The 26,460-nt window shown below is 46.1% G+C and overlaps 1 protein-coding gene across 1 annotated transcript in view; it reads left to right on the forward strand.

Moving 5' to 3' along the window:
- Positions 1-26,460, forward strand: part of CIBAR1 (CBY1 interacting BAR domain containing 1) — a 483,963-nt gene that overhangs the window by 338,774 nt on the left and 118,729 nt on the right. Inside the window, exon 6 of the mRNA XM_086965988.1 lies at positions 5,808-5,921. Within this exon, the coding sequence (XP_086822114.1) occupies positions 5,808-5,921 (114 nt within the window). The remainder of the gene's footprint in view (positions 1-5,807; positions 5,922-26,460) is intronic.

The following is a 26,460-nucleotide window of genomic DNA, read 5'->3' on the forward strand; positions in this document are numbered from 1 at the left end:
TTGCATGATGATATAGGACAGCACGTGGCGTTGAATCCCCCGGTTCCGATCCTCCTCTGGACCCCGAAACACCCTATCTACGTTCTGTGTAAGGACCTGCAACTGCGCCGCTAGATAATACAGCTCGAAGTCGGGCACAGCCATGCCCCCTTCTAGCTTGGGGCGAAATAGCGTGCTCAGGGCCACTCTACGGCGGCCGTGCCCCCATAGGAAGCCAATAATCATGGACCTCAGGTCTCTAAAGATCCCTTGGGGAATCCAGACAGGCAGCGTTCGGAAATAATAGAGGAAGCGGGGGAGCGCCACCATTTTCAAAAGTGCAATCCTTCCCAGAACCGTCAGCGGGAGGGTCGACCAGAAAGACAAGCTGCCCCTCAGTGCCCGGACACAGCGACCAATGTTGCCCTCCAATAAATCCGCAGTCGCGTGGTAGATGCGAACACCCAGATAGGTGAAGCAATAGGGCTCCCACACCACGCCCAAGTCGCCGCCAGGGTCTGGCGATCCCGCTCGCAGCGGGAACACACAAGTCTTCGCCCAATTGACCTTAAGGCCCGACAGCCGGCCGAACTCAGACAATAGATCCATCGCTCCGACCAATGCCCGCGAGGTGTCAGCGAGGTACAGGAGCAAGTCGTCCGCATATAGCGATATGTAATGCCACTGCCCGCCGCTGGCTATCCCCGCGTACCTGTCACCTGACCTCGCATGGACCGCCAAGGGTTCCATCGCCAGAGCAAACAATAAGGGGGACAGAGAACAACCCTGTCGTGTGCCCCTGCCCACCGGGTACGCCGCAGACACCAGGCCGCCCAAACGCACTTTCGCCGTCGCCGAGGTATACAAGACCCTCGTCCACCTACGGAACCCCTCGCCCATACCAAACCTCTCTAACACTCCATCCAGGAAAGACCATTCCAAACTATCAAAGGCCTTCTCGATGTCTACGGACAGGACCGCCGGAGCTCCCTCCCCGTCCAAGATGGCGTCCATTATTCCCACTAGGCGGCGGATATTCCGCGCCGTGCTCCTCGTGGGTATAAACCCAGCCTGGTCCCTGTGTACCAGGCCCGTCATATGTGGGGCCAGCCTGGTGGCTAGGATTCGGCTCAGAATCTTATATTCTACCGTCAGCATGGATAGTGGGCGATAAGACCTCACATCCGCCGCATCCCTGCCAGGTTTTAGGAGCGGTACAATCAAGGCCTCCCGCATGGACCCAGGCAGTACCCCAGCCTCGAAAGCTTCCGTATACACCACCAGCAGCCTGGGAGCCAAGCTATCCACATACTGTTGATAAAATTCAATCGGCAGTCCGTCCACCCCGGGCGTTTTGTTGCGGGCCATATGTTTGATGGCCACTCGTATCTCTGTGAGCGTGATCGGGCTACCCAGCTCCTTCGCGTCCTCCTCGTCCAGGACCGGAAGCTGCCTCTCCCCCAAGTATTCCGCAATGTCCTGAACTTCCACTCCCAACTGACTCTGGTACAATTCCTCATAATACCCCCTAAAACGTTCCAATACCGCTGCCTGGGAGTACACCATGTCTCCCTGCGCACTACTAATGCTGAGGATCGGGCAGCCCCTAAGTTCCGGGTTAGCTAGTCTGGCCAAAAGGGTACCCACCTTGTCCCTTTCTGCGTGTGCCCTGATGATATACTGCCTGTAGTCATAGCACCTCAAACGTTCCGTCTCGGTGGCAACCACTTCCCTCGCTTCCAATAACTGGGTCTGTAAATCTGGCCTAGCCGGCCTGCGGCGCTCCAAGTCCCTCAAAGTTTCTTCCGCTTTCGTGAGGTCGTTCAACACAGTCGTGCGAGCATTCGAGAACCTACCCAAACACACCCCTCTCACCACCACTTTCATCGCATCCCATTCAGTGGACCTACTCGTGGCCGTGCCCTCATTCACTCCGAAATAGCTATCAATGCCCTGCCGAACCGCGTCACTGAACACGGAATCCTCAAGCGTCTCCGGCCGAAGCCGCCATGTTGGTATCACTGAGCGCTCTCTCTGCCACTGAATGTGTACCAATAGGGGGTTGTGATCAGAAATAGTCCTAGCCAGGTACTCCGCATGGGAAATCAATGGGGCTAGGGATCCACCGCAGAGCACCGAATCAATCCTGACATGCAGATCATGGAGAGCAGAATAAAAGGAATAATCCCTGGCTCCCCTGTGCCGCTCCCTCCAGACATCTAGCAACCCCCATCTATCCTGCCAGTCCTTCCTGTGCGCAGCCAACCTGCGCACCGGGGAGTCCACCAGGGGGGGATGGGACCTATCCAGAGCCACATCCGTGATCGAATTGAAGTCCCCCCCTAACACTATCGGGCCCGCCAGGAAAGAGGCCAAGGACCCCGAGAGGCTATCAAAGTATCGAGCTTGATCAGTATTCGGTGCATATACACAGCAGAAAACCACATCCCGTCCATACAACCTCCCCTCCACCGCCACAAACCGGCCATCCGGATCCACTACTTGATTCAGCACTTGAAAGGGTATCCCCGCCCTCACCCAGATCAACACCCCCCTGGCATACGCTGAGTAAGTGGTGCCGAACACCTGGCCCGCCATCTTTTCTGCAGAGCAGCGCACTCTTTCTTAGTGAGATGAGTCTCCTGGAGCATAGCAATCTGAACCCCCCTGCGCACTAGATAGGCATGGACTTTGTGACGTTTCACCATAGTTCGCAGCCCCCGGACATTCCACGTCAGGCATTTCAAATTAGGTAATGTCCCCATTCCAGCTTCGTACAGTCCGATTCAAATAACGATGGTTCATAGCCCCCCCAATGCAGTTGCCCCCCCCGAACATACCCAAAACAGAAAAACTTCCCAAACCCCTCTCCCCAGGACAGAGCACACGAACCCAATGTCCGCCCCCATCCAAACCTTGAACCAACGCCTCGCACACTTACCCTGTGGTCTCCACCACAGTCGGCCTTAAGGGCCCAAGGGGGGTGAGTCACCGCCGACCCCAGCAAGAGGAGCCCGCGCCCCGCGCCTTCATCCCCTCCGAAGCACACAGCTCCCCCACCCGGCATCCTGCCCTCCATCAACAGGATACCACCCTACCATGAAGTCTCGATCTAGTCCCAATTCAATCTCAGCCGCAGAAGATACTATCCGATGTCTGTGGGGTCACTATCGGCCCCTTCGAACTTTCCGCCTCTGAGAGTTCCTCTCCTGTCCTGCTTCCTTCCCCTCCCGAGTCCGTTTCTGCCCGTTCACTGTTCTGTTGCGACCCTGTAATGGCCGCCGTCGCTGCGAGCGCATCCCTCTTCTCCGCCGCCATTTGAGCCTCCCGTTTCTCCCGCTGGCGCCTGTTGCGGGATCTGATGCTTTGTGAGTGCCTCACCCGGGGCTGCTTGGGTTGGTCTCGCCTACTTTTATGCGATCTGTCCGTCCCCGCTCTATACGACTCCAGCCATTGCCAAACTTCATCCGGAGTCTGAAAAAAGTGCGTAGAGCCATCCATAATGATCCGCAGCTTAGCCGGGTAGAGCAAGGAGTACTGGATGCCTTCCTCCCTGAGCTCCTTCTTCACCGCTAGGAAAGATGCTCTGTTCTTCTGGACCGCTTGAGTATAGTCCGGGAAGATTGTAACCTTACTGTTCTCCACCTCATACGGGCCCGACATCCTGGCCCGCTGGATGAGGAGATCCCGGTCCTTGTAATGGAGGAGCCGCACCACCATCGGTCGGGGGGGGGCGGCCAAGCCCCGGCGGGCGGGCAGGTACCCGTGAGCTCGCTCCAGAGTGAAAAAAGGAGTAAGCCCCTCCGGCGCTACCACAGTGCGGAACCAGTTCTCCATATAGGCCACCGCATCCTCCCCCTCAATCCGTTCCGGCAGGCCTACGACCCGCACGTTGTTCCGTCTATTGCGGCCTTCGGCATCCTCCGCCCTCCGCTCCAGCGAGTCCAGCCGGGCCAATATGTCCGTGATCCTATGCTCTGCGGTCACCACCGAGGGCTTCAGGTCCAGCAACAGTTGGTCAGGTTCCTTGACCCTGTCCGCTAGCTTCGCATGATCCGCACGTAGCAGCCCCAGGCCCGTGGCCACTTGGGCAATGTCTTGATGCAACGCTTCCTTAGTTGAGGTGATCGCATCAAGTATGGCATCCAAACGCCGGTTCAGCCGCTGTTCTTGGTCGAGCTCCGGGGAGGGACTCTCGCCCAGCCGAGTTGATGTCGCCGAGTCCCCCTCAGCGCGTCTCTCGGCCACCGGCCCTCCTATCGCCGCCATCCTATGGTGCTGCGTCACAGGTCCAGGAGCCCGTTTTGCGCTGGCGCCCGTAGTTCCGTGCCAGACCCTGGGCACCGGGCCGTGCAATGTCCCCACCGACGCTCTCAGGAGCAATGACCAGTTAGACGAGCTCCGTTCCGCCGCCCCCCTCGGAAGCCTGAGGGGGGGAAGGATGAGTCTTAGGGCGGTGGCCAGTGAGGGTCCCCAAGCTCCGGGCGAATCAAGTCAGCGTCCCCTGGTCCCAGGACACAGCACCGCCGATCCTAGTGCCTCAATCAGCCGATTGCAGGATCTCTTGCCAGTCGGCGACAACTTGGCTCAGGGCTGAAGTTCGGGGCCGTCCGACCTCCTCGCCGCCATTTTTTTCGCACCCTCTGCAACACCTCGGCCGCCTCCTCAACACTATCTTCTCGGGGCCAGCAGTTCCCCCGCGACTCTCCGATTGTGCCCAGCTGTCCCCTTACACTTCAGAGGACAGGAGCAACGTCTCCGGGTCGCCTAGGGTTCCGAAAACAGGAGAATTAGCGGGATTCCGCGCGGAGCTGCGAGCTCACGCCGCCATCCCGATCGGCGTCCAAGCCACGCCCCCCCTCCCGCCTTGTTCACTACATCTGCATTATATTTTCATTAGGTATATATACACACATACATGTTCACATGGGTTCAATTAGCATACTGGTTTAAACTAGCTGTTGCTATGGTTGCTTGGTTACTCCCCATGTATGGACATAAACAAGTTCATGACTTGCACATTTAAATGTCATGGCAGTCTGTTTACACTTTTTATCAAAAACACGCAATTAAATTAAATTTAATTGAAACATTCTTTTGTGCCCTTATTTCTATGCTTTTCTTAATATGCTAAATGTTAAATCACACCCGCATACCAAAACACGCTGCACCTCTGTGTTCCTTGAGAAACATTTCTACTTGGTTACACAAGTCGGGGTTGAGTACGTGTGAAGAAGCTCATACCTGGCCCCGTTCATGTGTCTCCTGTGGGCTGTGATTGGCTATTACGTCAATGTGGTTTGTGATTCTACCTGATCGTGTGTGGCCAGGCGGGGAGGTGAAAGCAGAGTCGCGGCTTGCTTACGTGTTTTCTTTCCCTGGCTTACTGCACAATATAACATCCGATCTATGCGCAAGGTAAGTTTTAAAAAATCGCTTATTGTGTTTGTAAACCTTTATCGAGGACAGTGCCCATTATATTCGCAGTACCTCTGTTATTCAATGAGTGCCACAGCCGCGGTCATGCCTCCCGAGTTTACAGCTCAGTGCTTGTTTGTATATGCCACCCCCTATGATCTAGGTGTTTATTCCAGATTCTATACTTTGTGTTGTATCCAGATTCATGTATGAGCTAAAAGGCTCCAAGTGGAGCTACTCATTGGGACTTGTGTTGGTTGTGTGTATATATATATATATATATATATATATATTCTGTAGACCAGACCTAAACCAGTTTAAGGTGTTCATATGTTGCTTAATTGATTTTTAATTGTATATCTGAGTATTAACAAGATATCCTAATAATTAATTTTGTTTTCTTATTTTAGAAAATATTTAGCGAGTTTGTAACAATCGAAATGTTGTTCCATGGAAAAGCATTAGAGGTGTACACAGCTGCCTATCAAAATATACAGAACATCGATGAGGAAGATGATTTGCAGGTAAATTCACAAAAGCTAAATTTGGTACCTTGATAAAAATAACTTTCAATGTACTTGCTCATGTTTATACTTTTTTTTACATATCCAAGCAAAATACTCTAGCACTAAATAATGATGCCTTTTAGAATTATATGTATATAATATACGCGTGTGGGGAGTTTATTATGCCAGGTCTTTCCATTGTTGAATGGGAAGAGGGGCCATGTTTCAATAGAGGTAAGCCTCAAGTGAATCATACTTCCCCACCCCTCCCTTAGTGATGGTACTAAATAACATATTATACTGTGGTGTGCATCTACGGATATGGTTTATGACCAGGCATTTTCCATGTGCTCTTTTTGTAAGAAAGGGTATTTAACCAAATCAAGATGCAAGGAGTTAAAGTCGCATTGAAGAGGTCTCCTGATGATTAGGAGAGTTGTTTCAATGCTTAAAGTAATTGTACTGTGATAAGCGCGTCGGAGCTTTGCACTGTAATATTAAATGTGTGTTTATTTGTACAGTTTCTCTAAATAACATGTTCTTGGGCCACATGCCACATTTATTTTCACTATATATATATATATATATATATATGTGTGTGTATGTATGTGTGTGGACCGTTTGCGCAAGGCTGCGTGTCAGCCGAAACGCTTTACGAGGAGCCAGTAAACTTACCTGAGTATCATTCTGTTGTTGTGTCCGGAGAGTTCAGTATCTCCCTACGGGGTGGAACTTTAGAGTATATATATATATATATATATATCACAACGCAAATTCCATAAGAATGATGGCACTCTACTCGGGCGATCACAGTTGATGCAATAAAACCCTTTAAACGTCCCCGAGTAGAGTGCCATCATTCTTATGGAATTTGCGTTGTGATATTTGATGGGATACTGCCTTGATCCCGACGATGGCACCAGCTCTCCCTGCGACAAGGCAATTTGCGAGGATATATATATATATATATATATATATATATATATATATATATATATATGTATATATATATATATATATATATATATATATATATATTGCGTTAGTCATCACCAAATCAACAGAAAGCTTCTGCAAGATCCCAAATGACGAAGAGTCGACCCAGAAAGTGCTGGTGCAACAGGTTTATTCAGTAAAAGCCAGCGCTGCCGCCATGGCGCGTTTCGCCTTGGAGAAGGCTTGATCACATGACTATATATTCACTGAAAAAACCATAGGTTTCAGGCCCTATATAGTTAGGAATTGGCATTTAAAAAACCTTTAAAATTCACACAAAAAACTATACGTTTTAGGGGTGTTATAGTTAGCTGGACATTTCACTCATACAAAACCATTGCATTTGCTCCTATATAGTTAGTTGTACTAACTATATTTCGCGCACCCGCAATCCACTGCTGATGATGTCACATATTACATCATTCATGACATGGTCAGTGACATCACTGATGACCTCTCAAATTAGTTAAACTAATTACCCTTGCATACTGGGGGTCCAAGGGGGCCAACTAGCCCACCTGGAACCTCCAGTATGCGCCAGGGGGCTGCATTGCACAGAGGTGTAATGAGGCTATGCCCCTTTTTACACCTCTCTGCAACGCAGGCCACTGGCGCGTTTGCAGAGGGGGGACTAATTCCCCTTGCATACTGGGGGTCCCTGGGTCATAGCTGCCCAAACGCAGATATTCCGAACGATTGAAAATGACTTTTCTTGAGAAACATTTGGATTTGGATTATCATGTCCTATACTTTGGAATTTTTGAAAGACTGACTTTGAGGATGCTATAAATTACTCAAGTCTGCCCGAATTGTGTGGGTAAAATTGATACCTAGTCACTTTGAATAAGAATGTACTTACGTCTCGTCTAACATTTGGAAGAAATATCTAGTTATATGACAACAGGATACCGACATAACTTGAAGGAAATAAGAATGCCCTGAAGAAGTTCTGTTGTACAGAACGAAACGCGTCGGCTGGCTGTGGTACATAAACTTAAGGAAAATAAAAGCATTTGAATATACACCAAGATTCAGTGCTTCAATAAGGACTCTAAGTGATATGATTTGATTGGACTTATTGTGCAAGTGGTGCTGCGCCAAAGTTTGGAATATTCTCCACTACTCTCTACTACTTACTCTCTACTACTCCACTACTCTCTAATACTCACTCTACTGCTCATTCTCTACTACTCACTCCCTACTCCTCACTATCTACTACTCTCTACTACTCTCTGCTCTCTACTATTCACTCTCTACTACTCTCTTTACTACTCACTCTTTACTACTCACTCTCTACTACTCTCTACTACTCACTCTCTACTTCTCACTCTCTACTACTCTCTACTACTCACTCTCTACTACTCTCTCTCTACTACTCTCTACTACTCACTCTCTGCTACTCACTCTCTACTATTCACTTTCTACTACTCACTCTCTACTACTCACTCTCTACTACTCTCTACTACTCTCTCTCTACTATACTCTCTCTGCTACTCACTCTCTACTACTCTACTACTCACTCTCTACTACTCACTCTCTACTACTCACTCTCTACTACTCACTCTCTACTACTCACTCTTTACTACTCTCTACTACTCACTCTCTACTACTCTCTACTACTCACTCTACTACTTACTCTCTACTACTTACTCTCTACTACTTACTCTCTACTACTCACTCTTTACTGCTCACTCTACTATTCACTCTACTACTCTCTACTATTCACTCTCTGCTACTCTCTCTACTGCTCTCTACTACTCTCTATTACTCACTCTCAACTCTCTATTGTTCACTCTCTACCTCTTTACCTCTCTCTACTTCTCTCTCTACTAGTCTCTACCTCTCTACCTCTACACCTCTACCTCTCTACCTCTCTCAACACGCACACATATACACACATATATATATATGAAGAAAGCGGTCCAAGTTCCAAAACAGTAAAGGAACCAGCGGTCGGGACCTCACAACACCTCGCAACCAGCAAGTCAATAAAGCCTCAAAGAAGTGGATCCACAATGGAGAGCAGGGAAGACGTATTTTTAATAAGGATGACGCGTTTCACTCTACAAGAGAGCTTGATCACACAGCGCGCCAGAAACAAAAAAAGTTTTTAAATACTAAACATAAACAAAGGGCTACAATGAACACCACTGATGTTACACGCCTTCTCCAGTTAATAAAAACAGAAGAAGGACTGAAAACTATACATAATGTGGAAACAAAGTAACACAAAATATAACATAATGAATGCTGAAACGTTCATGGTCACAAAAGATTACATGAAGTTAAACGCACTACATGTATCAAGTATTAATACTATTCGTAGTGTTATGATTCTTAAAGGAGCTGTGTATTTACAAATAACAGTGACGGCAAGTGCCTAGAAAACCAAAATAAGGTTATACTGTTACTGTCAATATAAACAAGCCAGATGAAGACATAGTGCCAATGAATAACAAAATACTGCTGACAAGGTGCCATAAAGTAATATTGATCTGCTGAACAAAATTAAGCAGCTAAGAATCACAACCTGTGAAGTGCATAACATACCAATTATTTAAGTGAACACGGGACCAAAGCATCATAATGAAGAAAATAAAAATTAAACCAAAAATAAATAATATAACCAGACATATAGGAGAAAGCATGAAAAAATATAAAAAAGAAGTAAATGGTAACAGGAAAAGTAAGAAGGGAAAAAATCATACAAATAGTCGCAGCTGAAGTCAAAATGGCATGACAGGACAAAACATAATAACATTACAGGATATTATGCAAGCAGGTGTACAATTCCTCAAAATACGTATTTCAATATAATTGGAATAAAAACACCTAAACAAAGTATATACAAATGCAGGCTGGCCAGCCGGCCAACCACTCTGTGATAGTCTACACCACATCAGAAAACTCACGTACATAATACAGAGAGAGTTGACATCTCAAACTGTCCCTATACAGTTTATAAAAAATTGCTCAGATCTTCGGTCAAGTTTAGACCATTAGGTGTCTAAGGCCAGAATCAAATGAGATTCTTTCTGACGAAGAAGTTTCATCCTGTCACCTCCCCGTCCGGGTTGAGGTACTGAGCACAGAACTGTATATTCGAGATCCCTCAATTTTTTATCATGGATAGCTCGAAAGTGACGCGCGACAGGGTAGTTGTTGTCGCTATTGACAATTGCACGGATGTGCTGCAATATCCTTTGGTGTACCGGAAGTTTAGTACTTCCAATGTACTCCAGGTTGCATGTGCATTTCAGTTTGTACACTACAAATTCTGATCTACAAGTGAGGTATTCACGAATAGGGACAGGTGTGGAACAAAATGCTGTGAAATAATGGGTACTATTCTTAGCAAAGGTACAAGCTCTGCACGAAGTGCACCGGAAGAATCCTGTCTTGGTGGTTAAACTCTTTTTAGGTGGATCTTCGGGCATGGATCTATCTAGTGCATCACGCATACTAGGTGATCTTCTGAATGGGATATTAGGACTTCTAGATAGTATAGGTCCAAGAATGACACCCGTGAGGATTATAGGCCATTCAGAAGTGATGATGCTCCTGATTTTATGCTCCTGTGTACTGTAGTTGGTAATAAGGCGCACAGTGCTTAATATATATATATATGCATATGCATTTATATATATGTATGTGTGTGTATATATATATATATATACATACATACATATATAAACATATATAATCTGCATATCTATATAAATACAAATATAAATGCGTGCATACATATACATATATGCATACATATGCATGTTATTTACATGAAAGGTTTAAAAACACTAATAAAAGCAAAGCTAAAAAGCCACCTCATTACAAACAGAATGGCTTTTAACTTAAACGAGGGCGAGATCTATTGCATTTTCAATGCTTGTTTACTTTGGTTCCATCAAGAAGGCATTCAGATGTGTGTCACATTTGCCATAAATTCTGAATGTTGGCACTCTAGTTGCTCATTAGATCACTGTAGTAAAGCTACTGCTCACCAGGGAAGTCTGCTGCTGGTATTCAAAGTGCATGTTTCAGTCTGCATGTCAGAATTTTTTTAATGAAATAGAAGAGGATTTGAGAAGTCACTCAAAATGTGCCCTAATGTTTCTTTCTGCAGCACTAATCGTACTTTCTATGGCCTAATTGAACCCCCTCATTTTGTTCCTTTTTAAATTAAATGTTTTCAGACTTACCACTTCATTCCAATCAAGATGCCTTCTGGTGTGAAATACTTTTGTCATAAGTAAGACTGTTAGCGCTCTAGTTGTTCTTTAGAACACTCTGGGACATTCTGTCATTGGGCTATACTTAGGCATCATCTGGGTGATATTTGGGCTACATTTGGGCTCTTTTGTCTCTGGTGGCCATCTTGGGAGACTGCATGTCAGATTTTTTTAATGAAATAGAAGAGGATAAGAGAAGTCACTCAAAATGTGCCCTAATTTTTCTTTCTGAAGCACTAATCATACTTTCTATGGCAAAATGAACCCCCCTCATTTTGTTCCTTTTTAAATTAAATGTTTTAAGAGTTACCACTTTATTCCAATCAAGATGGCTTCAGGTGTGCCATAACTTTGTAATAAGTAGGACTGTTAGCGCTCTAGTTGTTCTTTAGAACACTCTAGGAGGCTGCAGTAGAACACAAAGGAATCAACTGGCAGTCTCTGTCCTTGTTGTATGTACATGTTTTACTGAGAATGTCAGACTTCATTCTCACATGACTGAGAAAGATAATGTGAATTTACAGAAAATATGCTTTCAGTTTAGCTTATAGATCCCCTTCCAAACCACTGTGGGAAAAGCAGAGATAATAGTTTTCTTTCAAACATGATTCATGATATCCCAGCAGAAGGCTTTTTCACATGGTAAAATCACCTTAGAACACACCACTATTCCTAAAATGAGTATGGTACCATCAACAAATGATTTATAATGTAACTATTAACTACAATGCTTTTTAATAAGGTGCTATCGTGTATATTGGTCCCAAGATGGCTGCCAACACTTCTTGGATGAAGTGCTGACAGCCAATCAGATCTCACGATGAGATGTGTGGTTAGGCTCCGCCCAGATATATATGTGTTTTTGAAGTTAATTTTCATAAAAACCACAGGAGCAATTTTCACCAAATATAGAAAAGGCACTTCTGCGTACCAGTCCCTACAATTTTGCCAAGTTTGGTGTAATTCCATTCAGCGGTTCGGGCTGTAGCCTTGTCTATTCGTCCTACTGAAATTAACATGGGGAAAACACGTTTTGGGACCCCCCTTTTTTCTCGGAGCCCGCATGACTAATCCCCCCGAAACTTCCAGGGAAGAAGCGAAGCGGAGCTGGCCTAAATTTTGGAAAATTACACGCAAATTCCTCAACCGGCGCCAAAGTTATTCCCAATAGAATGTTGCGGATTTCCTATGGTAGCTAGGTCCTAACTATATATACCTACTGGCTATCGCCAGTAGGTAATATATATATATATATATATATATATATATATATCTGTGTGTGTATGGATATATATATATCTGTGTGTGTATGGATATATATATATCTGTGTGTGTATGGATATATATATATCTGTGTGTGTATGGATATATATATATCTGTGTGTGTATGTATATATATATATCTGTGTGTGTATGGATATATATATATATCTGTGTGTGTATGGATATATATATATATCTGTGTGTGTATGGATATATATATCTGTGTGTGTTTGTGTATATCTGTGTGTGTGTATATCTGTGTGTGTGTATATATGTGTATGTATGTGTATATATGTATGTATGTGTGTATGTATGTATATATCCTCCATTATCCTGAAAACGACGATGGTGTTGCAAAAAATAGGTACGGACCACTTCGTAGGTTCTTTTTACAAATTCAGTGCTTTATTTATCCAAGACAGCAGCATGACGCGTTTCGACCGGGAAACCCTGCTCTTGATCACATGACATGCCCAAGACCATATGTGGTGCCCATGCTGGTAAGATGGCACATTAGAAGGTTTTGGAGGCTGCAGCTTCTGGGGGATGATGGACTGACCACACTGCTGGCTTCCTGCCCCTTGAGGTCTATGGGTACTACACCCTCAGCCACGCAGAGGGTGGGGAGCATGCGCTGCTCGGTGGCTGGGATAGGATTGGTGGAGCTGTAACCTCCTTTCGTAGCTACAAAAGAAGCGAATGGCGGGGTGATGGTGACCCAAAAGTCCTTGAAGCGCTCCAGCGCCGAATCCACCTGGTCTGTAAGGAGACGGGTGCCATCAAAGGGCCTGTGCATAAGAGAGGATTGTATGGTGAAAATAACTCCTAGGCAATCAGGATAAATCAAGCAATATGCACAACGATGTAATATAGGGAGGAACAAAGGAGAAGAAGAAAAATATGCAAAAATGATACACTCTTTAATAATTAATTGTTAAAAATTCATATAAAAAATTGCATAATATACATAATCCATAATGCATTCAAATTCATATTAACAACATATATGTAAACTAAAATTGAAAAGGTTAGAAAGTGGCAATATCTTTAGATTTTTGACGCGCGTTTAGGCAGACAAAACGCCTTCTTTAGGAGTAGCCACACATTTATTTAGGACAACAGCGGTCCCTTACAAGCATTAAAATAGAATCAAATGAATATAGAAATCGTTTCTATATTGGTTTGACATGTCCAGCCGGACAGTGGTCTAGTATTTACTTATTAGGCAATGTAGGACAAGAATTTCTCACAATATACAAGACGTGGCACAAGCCTGCACCCAACTTAACGTACATACAACCTAAAAGGAAAAAATAAACAAAGGGCTTTTAGGCAAAAGCTTAGTGTTCTGTTATACTGTTGCTTGCACAGTTTAAGATGTGAAACAGAACAATACTGGCACCTTTACACTTTCAGAGGGCAAAATATATTTTTTCAATTGTATAAGGTGCACACATTTGTCAACGGCGTTTCGATCCGTTTATCAAAATACACGGATCATCATCAGGACATTTAATAAATGCCTAACAGTAATAAGCCTCAATTGCCTATGGGGGAAAAAAGAGAAGGAAGATGGAACAAATAACCATTAAGAAAATCCATAGAGTTTACATGGAAACATTGAGCTTCTAGTGCAGAACTTACAATTGTGGAATTAAAAAGTTGAAGGGTGAAGAGACAAATGGGTAAGGGGAGTGAAGATAATTAATGAAGAACAACAAGTGAGTCTGGTGCATAAACGTCGAGAACTGATCAAAGGGCGTCGTGGCGTATCATGCGAGCCTATGCATTTGGGAAGGATTTAAAACCGGGAGCGGGTGTGGCAATGATGTTGGTCTAGATACACGGTGGTGGTGATTGGTCAAGAATTATCGCAACAGTGGTTCCAGAAGGATAGCGTATGTGGTTGGTGATGGGACCAAAAATGGGTGAAGTGAGGGTACGGGGAGTGTGATTTAGACGTGATAAGATGACGGGCGGAATGGGGGTCTGAGCACCCTTACCATTGGCAGGCCAGTTGGGCCCAGGGCCACGGTATCTGAAGCGGTTTCAGCAACGGGGTCCAGTGAAACCAGCGCACCTGTAAAAATAACTTGCATCAGGGCTGAGCAGAGGGGTGATTGCGTGAAGGGCCGTGCATAATGCATGGATGCCAAGCTTACCGAATGAAGAATACAGGGAAGGAGCGTACGTTAAGCCGGGATAAGGCGTTTTCCGGTCGCTAAGGTCCTGCGTGAACGCAGGCTCCCGATTGAAGAATACACAATTGAGCGTCAGTTGGGCCAGGGTAAGGCTTATAAGATCGCTCACGTACTTCCAGCGGTTCGATGACCTGGAATTTAAAAAGGTACAGGGGGAGGTCAGAGCGGCTAGTGGACCTTGTGATAAAGTCGCTCTGCCCTGCAGCGAGTGGACTTACCGGACGTAGAGAGGTGAAGGCTGCTCGATCACAGGTGCAGTTGGTGTTTGCGGGGGTGCATACGCTTAGCTCATTATGGATGGTGCTCGTTCCTGATTTGTCTAATTACCATGTGACTGAATAAACATGGCTGAGGGGTGAAGGTGTCTACGGCAGCCATCTTACGACAGGCTTAACTCCTAAGAGAGGGAGCTCATTCCCGATTGGTCTGATTTACAAGTGACTAAATAAACATAAAGGAAGGGCAAAGGAGAGGGTGTATAGGGCAGCCATCTTAGGGCAGTCCAGGTGATTGATTCCAAGGTGTTAGGAGTGAGTGAGTAGAGAACAGTTTAAGGTTTTATGAAGACATATAGCCATCTAGCAATTACATTTCATTTAGGGAAGACAATTATTATCGTTAGAAAGCAGTTGGTTAGAGGAAGCCTTTTGTTAACGTTAGATTCAGGTTATTTTATTTTATACACTTGTAAGGCGCGCAGCTACCCAAAAAGGGTTTCCCGGCGCCGAGACACAGAAAGAGATAGAGCTGGGAAAAAGAACGGAGCAAAACAATCTATTTCTCGAATAACCAGGTCTTGGTGCTTCTCCTGAAACTAGCATAGTTCTCCTCCTTGCGTATGTGGGGAGGGAGTGGTTTACAGGAGGGAGTAAGGTTCATATCGAGGTAGGTCCAATCTTCAAGAAGATTCAATCCAGAGTTCTGGCTATCAGTCTTCAAAATCCACTTGAGTTCCTCTTTATTTAGGATCCGTGTGATGTCCCCTCGTCTTGAGGGCAATTTGATGGAGCTGATCACTGTCCAGCGAATATCATTCTCTGAGTGTCCTTTTTCAATAAAATGATCCACAAACGGTGCATTCGCTGTTTTACACCGGATTCTACTGCGGTGCTGGGAGATGCGCAAGCGAACTTGCTACTTTATTTGTCCCACGTAGATCATATTGCATGGGCAAAAGATTGCATATATCAAGTTACAAGTATTGCAATTAGTAAAAGACTTCAGTACATTCTTGACATCCTTATATACAAATTCCTTTGCCTCAATGGTAAACTCACAAACCACGCAGTTTCCACATTTGGTGTGACCCTTAAGAGGTGCTAAGGACCACATGTCATGCAATGTAGGATTGGGATTGTAGGTGGTTGGGAGAGCTGCCCGAACTATTTGATCTTTTATATTTTTACTTCTCTTGAATGCAAACATTGGCATGTCCAACTTGAGTGAGCCCGCCTTCAAAATGGGCCAGTTCTTTCTAATGGTTTTACGGACACTGTTATACACAGAGGAAAATGTCGTGACACATACTAGACGCTCTGTATCTGGTTTTGGTTTAGGCTCTAGTAATGTTTCTCGTGGGCAGTACCTCACCCTTTTCATGGCTATCCGCACAAGGTGGCGTAGGTAGCCTCTAGAATGAGTTTGGTGGAAAGTGTTTTTGCCTCAGTGAAATAGTCTGTTTTGTGCGAACAATTTCTCCTAATTCTCAAGAATTGTGAGTATGGGAGACTATCTTTGAGTGCCCTTGGATGACAGCTGGTGTAACTGAGCAGGGTGTTCCGTTCGGTAGGCTTGCGAAACAGGGCTGTGAAGAGAGCGCCATCTTGGTGTTTAATAGTTAGGTCCAAAAAAGGGATACTTGTTTTGCTATGAGTCAGGGTGAATGTCAGACCATTGCAGTTATTATTGAGCCAGTGAAGAAATTACTCCAGGTCACCAAGCTCACCAGACCAAATAAGGAAAATGTCATCAATATACCGCTTCCAGTTTGTTATGCATGTGTGAAAAGGGTTGCTGGGGGGCAAGATGATGTTACATTCAAGTGAATCCATGTACAGGATTGCCAGGATAGGAGCAGAAATGGCTCCCATCGAGGTACCCCGTACCTGCTGGTAGAACTGGTCATCAAACATGAAGAAGTTCCTTGTTAGGCATATCTCCAAGAGTTGTAGGATAAAGAGGGTGGGAACCGGATGAGGGCGTGGTCGTTTATGGAGTATAGTTTCCATAACCAATAGTGAGTATCTCTGCGGAATGTAGAGAGACTCTACGTCTAGTGTGCATAGAGTCTCAGTGGTGGGGTCAAAGGGATGATTTTCAATAAGGTTAATCATAGACATGATTTTGAGGTGGTCCATCTCCCTAGAGGGGATGGACTTTATGGTGGAACACATGCCAATGCTGATGGTCTGTCCAGGTTCTTCCACCTTCGTGGAAAGAACTCTCATGAGGTTGTCTAGTTCTCCACATTTTCAGGAGGGTGAGGGGGGACATGTTTGGCTTGGCATCTTTGGCGTGTTTTCTCCCCTGTATTTTTTGCTCCTGACCTCCTGTTTGTGACTGTATGCTGCAATTCGTTTTTGCTGGCTTTGGCAGTCTGGGCACTTTACCACTGCTGATCACTGCTAAAGTGCAAGTGCTCCCAGTGAAAGTTGTGATTGATTGGTTATCCATGGTTGGCATATTTGATTTACTGGTATGACCCTAGTGAAGTGCATTGTGTGTACCCAAGACCTGTAATTCAGATACTACTTAGTGGGCCTGTAGCACTGATAGTGCCACCCTCATGAGTAGCCCTGCAAACATGCCTTGGGTCTGCTGCTGCAGTGTCTGCGAGTGCAGTTTTAAACTGCCATGTTGACCTGGCAAGTGAACCTATTTGCCAAGCTACAACCTTTCATTTTACTACATTTAAGGTACCCCTAAGGTAGGCCATGGTAGGCCCATGGGCAGGGTACAGTGTATTTTAAAGGTAGGACATGCACTGGTGTGTTTTTACATGTCCTGAAATACTTCTAATCTCGTTTTTTGCTATTGCAAGGACTACCTCTCCCATAGGTTATCATTGGAGCTGCCTTGTAACCTATTGCAAGTATAACTTCCAATTGGGAAAAGATAGAGGTGTGGACTTTGGGGTCTTTGAATGCACAATTTAAAAATACATCTTTTCGTGAAGTTGACTTTAAAATTGCGTGTTTGAAAATGCCCCTTTTAGAAAGTGGACATGTTCTTGCTTTACCATTCTGTGCCTCTGCTTGCCTGTAGAATCCACGTCTGAGGGAGGGTGAAAGTTGGGCTGTTTGTGCTTTCACTCTGGACAGCCACACAAAGGGAGCTGAGGTATGCCCTGCATATCCTGATAGCCCATCACCAGGCTGATGAGTCTTCCTTAATTATAGTGGTGGGAGGCGCTGTCACTGACACCTGAATAGGGCTGTGCCTGTCCTCACACAAAGCTGTCTCCACCAGCCTGTAGTGTGTCTGTAACCAGGTCAGGGAAAGGCAGGGTGTTGTACATCACAAAGACTTCCCTTTGATGTTTGCTTACTTCAAAGGGAGAAAATTGTAGAAGTGCTGGAGCTGTGATCCCATAACTTCAGAACACTTCAGAACTAAAAGGACATTCTGCCAAGAAGAAAAGCTGGAGAAGCTGTCAGTAGTGCCTAACGCTTTGCTTTGCGCTTTGCTGTTTTGGCCTGCTGCTTCTGTCTTGGGAAGTGAAAGGACTGAACTTTGCTTTCTACATCGTGCTTGCCAAGGTTCTCCAAAGGCTTGGTTGCGCTTGCCTCCTGTTAAAAAGTCTCAAGGCCATCAAAGACTTCATCTCCAACCCCTTAACTCCTCTGTTTGGAGTTCTGACCTGCCAAGTGGTGCCAATTCCAGTTCTGGTCCCTTGGAGGTAGTTTTGCTGCTAAAGCACCAAGAAAATCCACACTTCAATTCGCAGCACCTGTTTTTCCCGCCACAGCACTGCTGTGTGTTTAAAAAACGAGATCATTGCCGTGGTGCGGCCAAAGAATCTACGCAGCTTCTGCCATGCTCCTGAAAGATCACCGCAGCCAATTCCCGAGCACCTTGTCACCGCCGTACGTGGCACACGCTCCAACTCCAACCCGGGTCCTGCGCTTAGGCTGAAGAACTTGACACATCACCTGCTTGCAGCTGGGAAATTGACACAGCGCCTGTTCAACAGCATCCACTTAGCGAGTCTGAATTTTCGACACATTGTCGATGTGTGCCCAGTTATTTATTGATGTGGCCCATCAGTAAGGAACCGAGGCACCGTGTCAGGAGATCAACGCATCACATCCCCTTGTAGTAAGGAATCGACCCATCATATCCCCTGACAGAAAGGAACCGGCGGATCACCTCCCCTTCACTGCAGTAAGGAACCAATGCATCCCCTCCCCTGGCAATAAGGAATAGACGCATCACCCACCCCCCACCCACCCCCCACCCCCCACCCCCCAACCCGAAGTAAGGAACCGATGCATCTACTCCCCTGGGAGTAAGGAATCGACCTTCGCTTTGCATTTTTAGTGCCTCACTTCCCCTGTCCCTGTTTTTGTCTTTGATTTTGACGCATCCCAAGTACTTTGTGAGAAAAGTGATGAAGCCATAGTTTCCTATGTACTGAACTGTTTTGAACCTTTTAAAAGTGATATCTTTACTTGTGTATGGCTTGTGTATGTTAGATTTTTGTCTTTTTGATCTTGTTTTATACTAATAAATATTGCTTATTTTTCTAAACTGGGGTGATGTCCTTTTGTAGTGTTTTCACTGTGTGTCTGTGTATGTACAAATGCTTTACACAATGCCTCTGAGATAAGCCTGACTGTCTGTGCCAAACTACCAAGCGGGTGAGCAGGGGTTATCTTAGCTGTGTGACTACCTTACCCTGACTAAAATAAGGGTCCCTTCTTGGACAGGATGCAAACCTCTGCCAACTAGTGACCCCCCATTTCTAACAACTGCCCTAATGGTGGCCTCTAATCTTTTGAACGGTTCCACTGCCTTCAGCACATGGGGTTAGTTGAATGTTGACCTAGAGTTTAACAACACCCAGGATTATATGGTAAGAAATGACATGTATATTGTATCCGATAACCACGCTTATACGTACACATTTTTTCACTTCCTAGGTTATCACTTTGTGATCACTAAGCATATTGGCTTTATTTCTTTACTTATAATGAAATATGAATGAAAACTGTTTTATGTGGCTGTGAGTCTGTCTTTTTGATCAATTCATTTTTAGAGATAATATTGCTTATCTCTTAATTCCAATTTATTACCAATAACACCAAAGTAACCCATTGTTGTTTGTATGTCTTTTTCACTATAACAGTATAGTGGGGCAGATATGCCTTGGCTGGACCCCTCTGGTGTCTGAATAAGAGCAGAGCATTTAAAACTTTCCAACAAAATCAATATATTTGGCAAAATGCTCAGCTTTAGAAATATTTTAGATTCCAAGAAACTCATTCTGTTTGAGATATAGGGGCACATGCATCAATCTTGCATTTTGCGATTTCTAAAGAGCTAATTTGACCAATTCCCTATTTAGAAATCGGAAAATGCAATGCATGAATGATATGCAAAAAAAATGTGCGATTCCTTAATTGTGACTCGCAAATTGCGACTCACAATTAATATTGGGGAAAAAAGGGCACACACCCTGATGCACCCCTGAAAGTACAATTAAAAAGCATTTCTGATGGATACATCTGCCAGTGGATTCCTCACCTTGTGAATATCCTCTGCGCAGGAGCAGCATTCGGAAACTTTTGTAGCTCTCCACGCTGACGAGGACACAGACGACGTCACAGAGGCATGGCTTTGCTCGCGACCTCGCTGACGTTAGCGGAGCCATAAGAGAGCCTCGTTGGCGTGATGACGTCCGTTCCCTTTTTTCCACGCCGTCGACGCTAACGGTTTTTGAGACTCTCCGTAGTTTGCTACTTTGTGTTTTCTAGATTGTATCCTGTTCGCTCTTGTTTTCTCTTTTCGAAGATGTCCTCGAGAAAATCAGGATTCAAGCCCTGCAGGGAGTGCAGTGGACATATGCACTTAATGGATTCAAACGACGATTGTGTATGGTGCCTTCATCTGACCATGACGTCGAAGATTGTGTTTCCTGCTGGAAAATGAACCCAAAGGCTCTGAAAGAAAGGGAAGCCAAGCTGTTTATGGCAAAGATGCGTAAGGAAAAGAGAGGCCGGAGTAGATTAAGGTCCAGATCTAGGTCGAGGTCGGACTCGAAGTCGACGTCGGGTCATGCTTCAAAATCCAAGAAGCATAAAAAGAAGAAGAGGCATGGCTCTCGACGCCGTTCGGAAAAGGAAGAAGCCCAGTCGTCATCGAAAGCCCATCAACATCGTGAGGTCTATGTATCTCCTTCTCCTTCTCCAGAGAAAGCGACTTCTCCTGTGGCTTCGCCGGCCCAGTCACCGTTGCCGATTCCTTCTCCATCTCTGGAGCATTCTCCGGCTCCGGTAGAAGAGGTACCAGTACCTGAAGGGTCATCGACTCCAGTGGATCCACCGTTGGCGCCGGCAGGCCCGAGTCCGGTGATGCCTATGCTTGAGCGTTTCCCAGGCGAGTACCCTCCTTTTCCTGGTCCAGGGCAAGACCCATCGCATTATCTCAGTGCCATGCATGGTGTCTTTGCAATGGCAAGGTACCCTTCTGGTGCACCTCCGGGTCCCATGGGTCACATGGCATTCAATTTGGGAGTTCCTCAAGCATATGCACCAGCTCCCTTTATGCCTTTTCCTCCTGCGGCTCCGTCCTGGCAATTCCCGGCGCCGAGGACTTTGACACCGACGCTGACGTCAATTCCACCATCTCCGGCGCCGTCAGCTCGACCTCGGTCGACTTAGAATGTGCCCCTGGATCCGAGTTCGACGCCGGTTCCGAATCCGTTGGATCCTTGTACGACTCAGTTGGCCCCGAAGATAAGGTCCAGAAGAGATGCACAACGATTGCTGGAGGAGCAGCAATATAGGGAGGATGAGATAGAGGAAGGTGAACTTCAGGAGTCAGAGGACTTTTTTAAAGATTTAAGAGTGGCAAGTAGTTTTGAATTATCACCTGAATGGCAATTCTCTCCTCCTTCAGAGGTTCCCTCTCAAGATGTGGTTCCTTACCACACTGTGATTTTTAAGGCTGATGATCTTTTGGATTTACAACTTCCGACAACGGAATTTAAATCCAACATTCTGACAGAGGTACTTCATTCTCCTTCTGCAGGAATTGAACCTTTACTTCAGTTCAATGAAGTTATCACTGAGCCAATTATGGAAGTTTGGCAAAAACCCTTTTCGGCTCCGGCAGTCTCAAGGTCAGTTGCCAGAAGATATAGGACGGCTCCAGGAGATCCGGAGTTTTTATCCTCTCATCCTGCACCTGAGAGCTTAGTTATTAAAGCTGTCTGCTCAAAGAAAGTGGCTGGAGCTTTTCCACAGACTCCAGGTGACAGAGAGTCTAAGAGGCTGGATCAGACTGCTAAAAATGTGTTTTCATCAGCTTCTATGGCTCTTAAGTCCACCAATGCCACTTGCCTTTTGGGGAGATGCATCCATGCCTTGATGGATTCTGCTAAACAACTGGCCCTAAAGTTATCGTCGGAGGACAGAAAGAACTTTGATGAGGTCTTGTCTGACACTCAGGCGGCTGCAAAACAAGTGATCCAGAGTGGTCTTGATACAGCGGACTCTGTAGCCAGGATAATGGGGTCTTCGGTTGCATCTAGGAGGAGTGCCTGGCTTAAGTCTTCAGAATTCTCTCAGGATGTCAGGCAACTCTTTTGGACCTCCCATTTGATGGTTCTGGACTTTTTGGGGGAAAAGGCAGAGGCAGTCTTGGAAAGATTGAAAGAAAGCAAGGCTACAGCAAAGTCTCTGGGTCTGCAGACACAACCGAGGGGTTCTTCTTTTAGGAAGTTCAGGGGCTTTGGAAGATAGTTCTTTCGAACATACAGACAGCCTCAACAGCAGCAGCAGAACACCCTATATAAGTCATATAGGGGCAGGAACAGAGGTCGCCCACGAGGTCATCAGCCCTCCTCCTCCTCCACCTCTCCCCCTCTTACCACAGCAAAGCAGCCATAGATCCGCCATTCTGGATCATGTTGGCCCTGTGGGGGGTCGGCTTACTCATTTTTTACAAGATTGGGAATCGGTCACTACAGACCTTTGGGTTCTCAATCTTGTGGAGAATGGGTATGCTCTTCCCTTTCGGGAATTCCCTCCAAATTACCCTCCTTGTCAAGGGGTTTGCTCGGAGAGCCATCTTCTTCTTCTTCTACAGGAGGAAGTTCTAGTTTTATTTAAAAAAGGTGTGATAGAGGTGGTGCCGGAGCAGGAAAGGGGTCAGGGATGCTACTCCCGGTATTTCCTGATACCCAAGAAGGATGGCAGGTTAAGTCCAATCCTGGATCTCAGGATCTTGAATCTTTTTCTGAAGCAAGAGAAGTTCAAGATGCTCACCCTAGCGCAGTTTCTTCAAGCGCTGCAGCAAGAGGACTGGATGGTGTCGATCAACTTGCAGGACGCGTATTTTCATATCCCGATCCTGAAGTCGCACAGGAAGTATCTCCGTTTCACGGTGGGGTCGCAACATTATCAGTTTGTGGTCCTCCCGATTGGACTTACTACTGCACCTCGAGTCTTCACCAAGGTGATGGCAGTGGTGGCCGCCCATCTCAGAAGATCGGGGATTCCAGTTTTCCCCTATCTGGACGACTGGCTGATCAAAGCGGAGTCACCAGAGAAGGTACTTCATCATTTGGAGGTGACAACTCAGCTGTTGTACAAATTGGGCTTTTCGATTAACGTGCCCAAGTCTCACCTGGTGCCCTCTAAGCGCAACCTGTTCATAGGGGCGGTACTGGACACCACTGTCTGTCGAGCATTCCCTCCTCCACAAAGGATTCTTGACATTCAGGAAATGATTCCTCTGTTTGACAATGGAGCGGTCATTTCAGTCCTGAAGGTCCTTCGCCTGCTCGGTCTGTTTGCTTCCTGCATTCTGTTGGTCAATCATGCACGGTGGCACATGTGGACGCTCCAGTGGTGTCTCCGCAGGCAGTGGTATCAGCACAACGGAGATCTCAGGGAGTCTGTGAGGATCTCCAGAGAAGCTGCGGTGGATCTGTCTTGGTGGAGCGTGGAAGGCAATCTGTCTCAAGGGAAGCCCTTCCATCTAAAGCTATCGGTGGCCACAGTGATAACGGATGCATCCACCTTCGGGTGGGGTGCTCATCTGGGGGACCTGGAGATCAAGGGTCTTTGGTCTTCAGAGGAAAGGTTGCTTCACATCAACCTTCAAGAGTTACGGACAATAAGTTTGACGCTCAAGGCTTTCCTCCCTTCCCTTCGCGGTCAGTCAGTTCAGGTCCTAACGGACAACACTACCGCGATGTGGTATGTCAACAAACGGGGAGAAGTGGGGTCGCATTGTCTCTGCAGAGAGGCTCTGATTCTCTGGTCCTGGGTTTGGGACTATCAGATTTGTCTGATGGCAAATCATCTAGCCGGAGTTCTGAACGTACGTGCTGACAGTCTCAGTCGGCAGTTTTCAGCCGATCACGAGTGGAGGCTTCATCCGGAGGTGGTTTGTCACGTCTTCCGGAGGTGGGAAACTCCTCTGGTGGACCTGTTTGCCACTCTCACTGCCAGTCATTCTGCAGGCTCCAGTTTCCGATGCAGGGAGCACTGGGGGACGCATCTCAGTTGGGGCTCACAACTCCTTTACGCGTTTCCTCCCATACCTTTGATTCCTCGGGTTCTGAGGAAGATTCGCCAAGACCGGGTCCAAGTCATATTGATCGCCCCCGATTGGCCAAGAAGGGTGTGGTACACAGATCTTCTCCACCCCTCCTCGTGCCCTCCGCTCTGTCTCCCTCTAAGGGCAGATTTCCTCTCGCAGTCGCAGGGGGAGGTTTTACACCCCCACCTCCAGAACTTACACCTTCATGCCTGGAGATTGAACGGGGCAATCTGAATTCTTTCTCTCTCCCGCCTGACGTGGGGATGTGATTCTTTCGGCCAGGCAGCACTCCACCAAGTCTATTTATTCCTATAGGTGGTCCAACTTTGTCTCATGGTGTGGAGAGAAGTCTATTGACCCCTTAAGGGGTCAATTTGCTCTTTTTTAAGCCCAGCAGGGTTTTGCAGTGTCTAATGTGAAGGGCTATTTATCGGCTTTATCGCATTCCTTTGCTTGCCAAATCAGCCGTCCTTGTTAAATAACCCATTGTGTTACGATTCATAAAGGGCCTTACCAACAAATTCCCGCCCACTCCTTTTATTGTGCCTCAATGGGACTTAAATCTTGTCTTAACCTACTTGATGGGTTCTCCTTTTGAGCCCTTGCTTAAGTGTCCCTTGAGACTGTTGTCTTTTAAAACTGTTTTTCTAGTTGCTATTACCTCGGCAAGGAAGGGTAAGTCGGCTTCAAGCTCTGAGTTCAAAACCCCCATTCTTGACCATTTGTGCTGAGAAAATGGTACTTAGGACCAGGGCTGCTTTTCTACCTAAGGTGGTAACTCTCTTCCATCTGGGGCAGTCCATTACCCTTCCTTCCTTCTATCCTCCCTCTCACCCTTCCAAGGAGGAGGAGCGGCTTCACCGCTTGGACCCAGAGAGGGTGGTGAACTTCTACCTTGATAGAACTAAAGACTATCGTGTGGATGACCAGCTCTTCTTGGGCTTTGCTGGCTGCAAAAAAGGCAGAGCTGTGCACAAGCGGACACTTTCCAGATGGATTGTCTTGTGCATCAAGATTTGTTACTCTTTGGCCGGTAAGGAACCTCCAGAGGGTTTAAGAGCTCATTCTACCAGAGCAAAGTCTTCTACATCTGCCTTATCTAGAGGTGTTCCTGTGGAGGAAAATTGTAAAGCGGCAACTTGGGCCTCCCTCCACACTTTCGCGAAGCACTACTGCTTAGATTCCGAAGTGAGGAGGGATGGCCGCTTTGCGAGTTCTGTCCTACAGTATTTCTTGGTATAGAAGAGTGGACACCCTCTTCCGGGAGTGGGGACTGCTGTGGGATTCTATACACAAGGTGAGGAATCCACTGGCAGATATATCCATCAGAAGAACAAGTTACCTACCTTTGGTAACGCTTTTTCTGGTGGATACAGTATCTGCCTGAAGATTCCTCACTGACCCACCCGCCTCCCGGTTGTCCACTCTTCTATGCCTGCATAATGATTATTTTATGGTTATATCTTTTAATAGAAATGTTTATTTCTTCTTGCTTTTTGCATTGATTTAACGCTGTGTGCTGTTTTGAATACTGTGTATACTGTGCCTATTTATGTCAGTCCATCCGTGTCGGTCTGTCCATCCGTGTGCTTAGAGGGCACGGAAAAAAGCGCGGAACTGACGACATCAGGCCGGCGAGGCTCTCTTATGGCTCCGCCGATATCAGCGAGGTCGCGAGCGAAGCCATGCCTCTGTGACGTCGTCTGCGTCCTCTTAGACGTGGAGAGCTACAAAAGTTCCCGAATGCTCCTGGCGCAGGGGATATTCACAAGGCGAGGAATCCACAGGCAGATACTGTATCCACCAGAAAAAGCGTTACTAAAGGTAAGTAACTTGTTCATTGCGCACACACACATGCCCCAAGCGCATGTTTGTGTGCATCATAAAACCTTGAAAAAAGCACTTTTGTGCATTTTTCAAAGTTTTCGCAAATTACCATCAACTTTAAGTTGATGGTAATTTGCATTTCTTAATAGCGAAATTACGAATTTTTTGTTGTTAATGCATTGCACTTACGTAATCGCAATGCGATTCCCTAAATACAATTGAAATTTAAGTAATCACAAATTTTGCGATTACTTAAATAGTGATTTTTCC

The sequence above is a fragment of the Lissotriton vulgaris genome, chromosome 4_1 (genome assembly GCF_964263255.1).
Source record: "Lissotriton vulgaris chromosome 4_1, aLisVul1.2, whole genome shotgun sequence".
In the NCBI taxonomy this organism is placed as follows: domain Eukaryota; kingdom Metazoa; phylum Chordata; class Amphibia; order Caudata; family Salamandridae; genus Lissotriton; species Lissotriton vulgaris.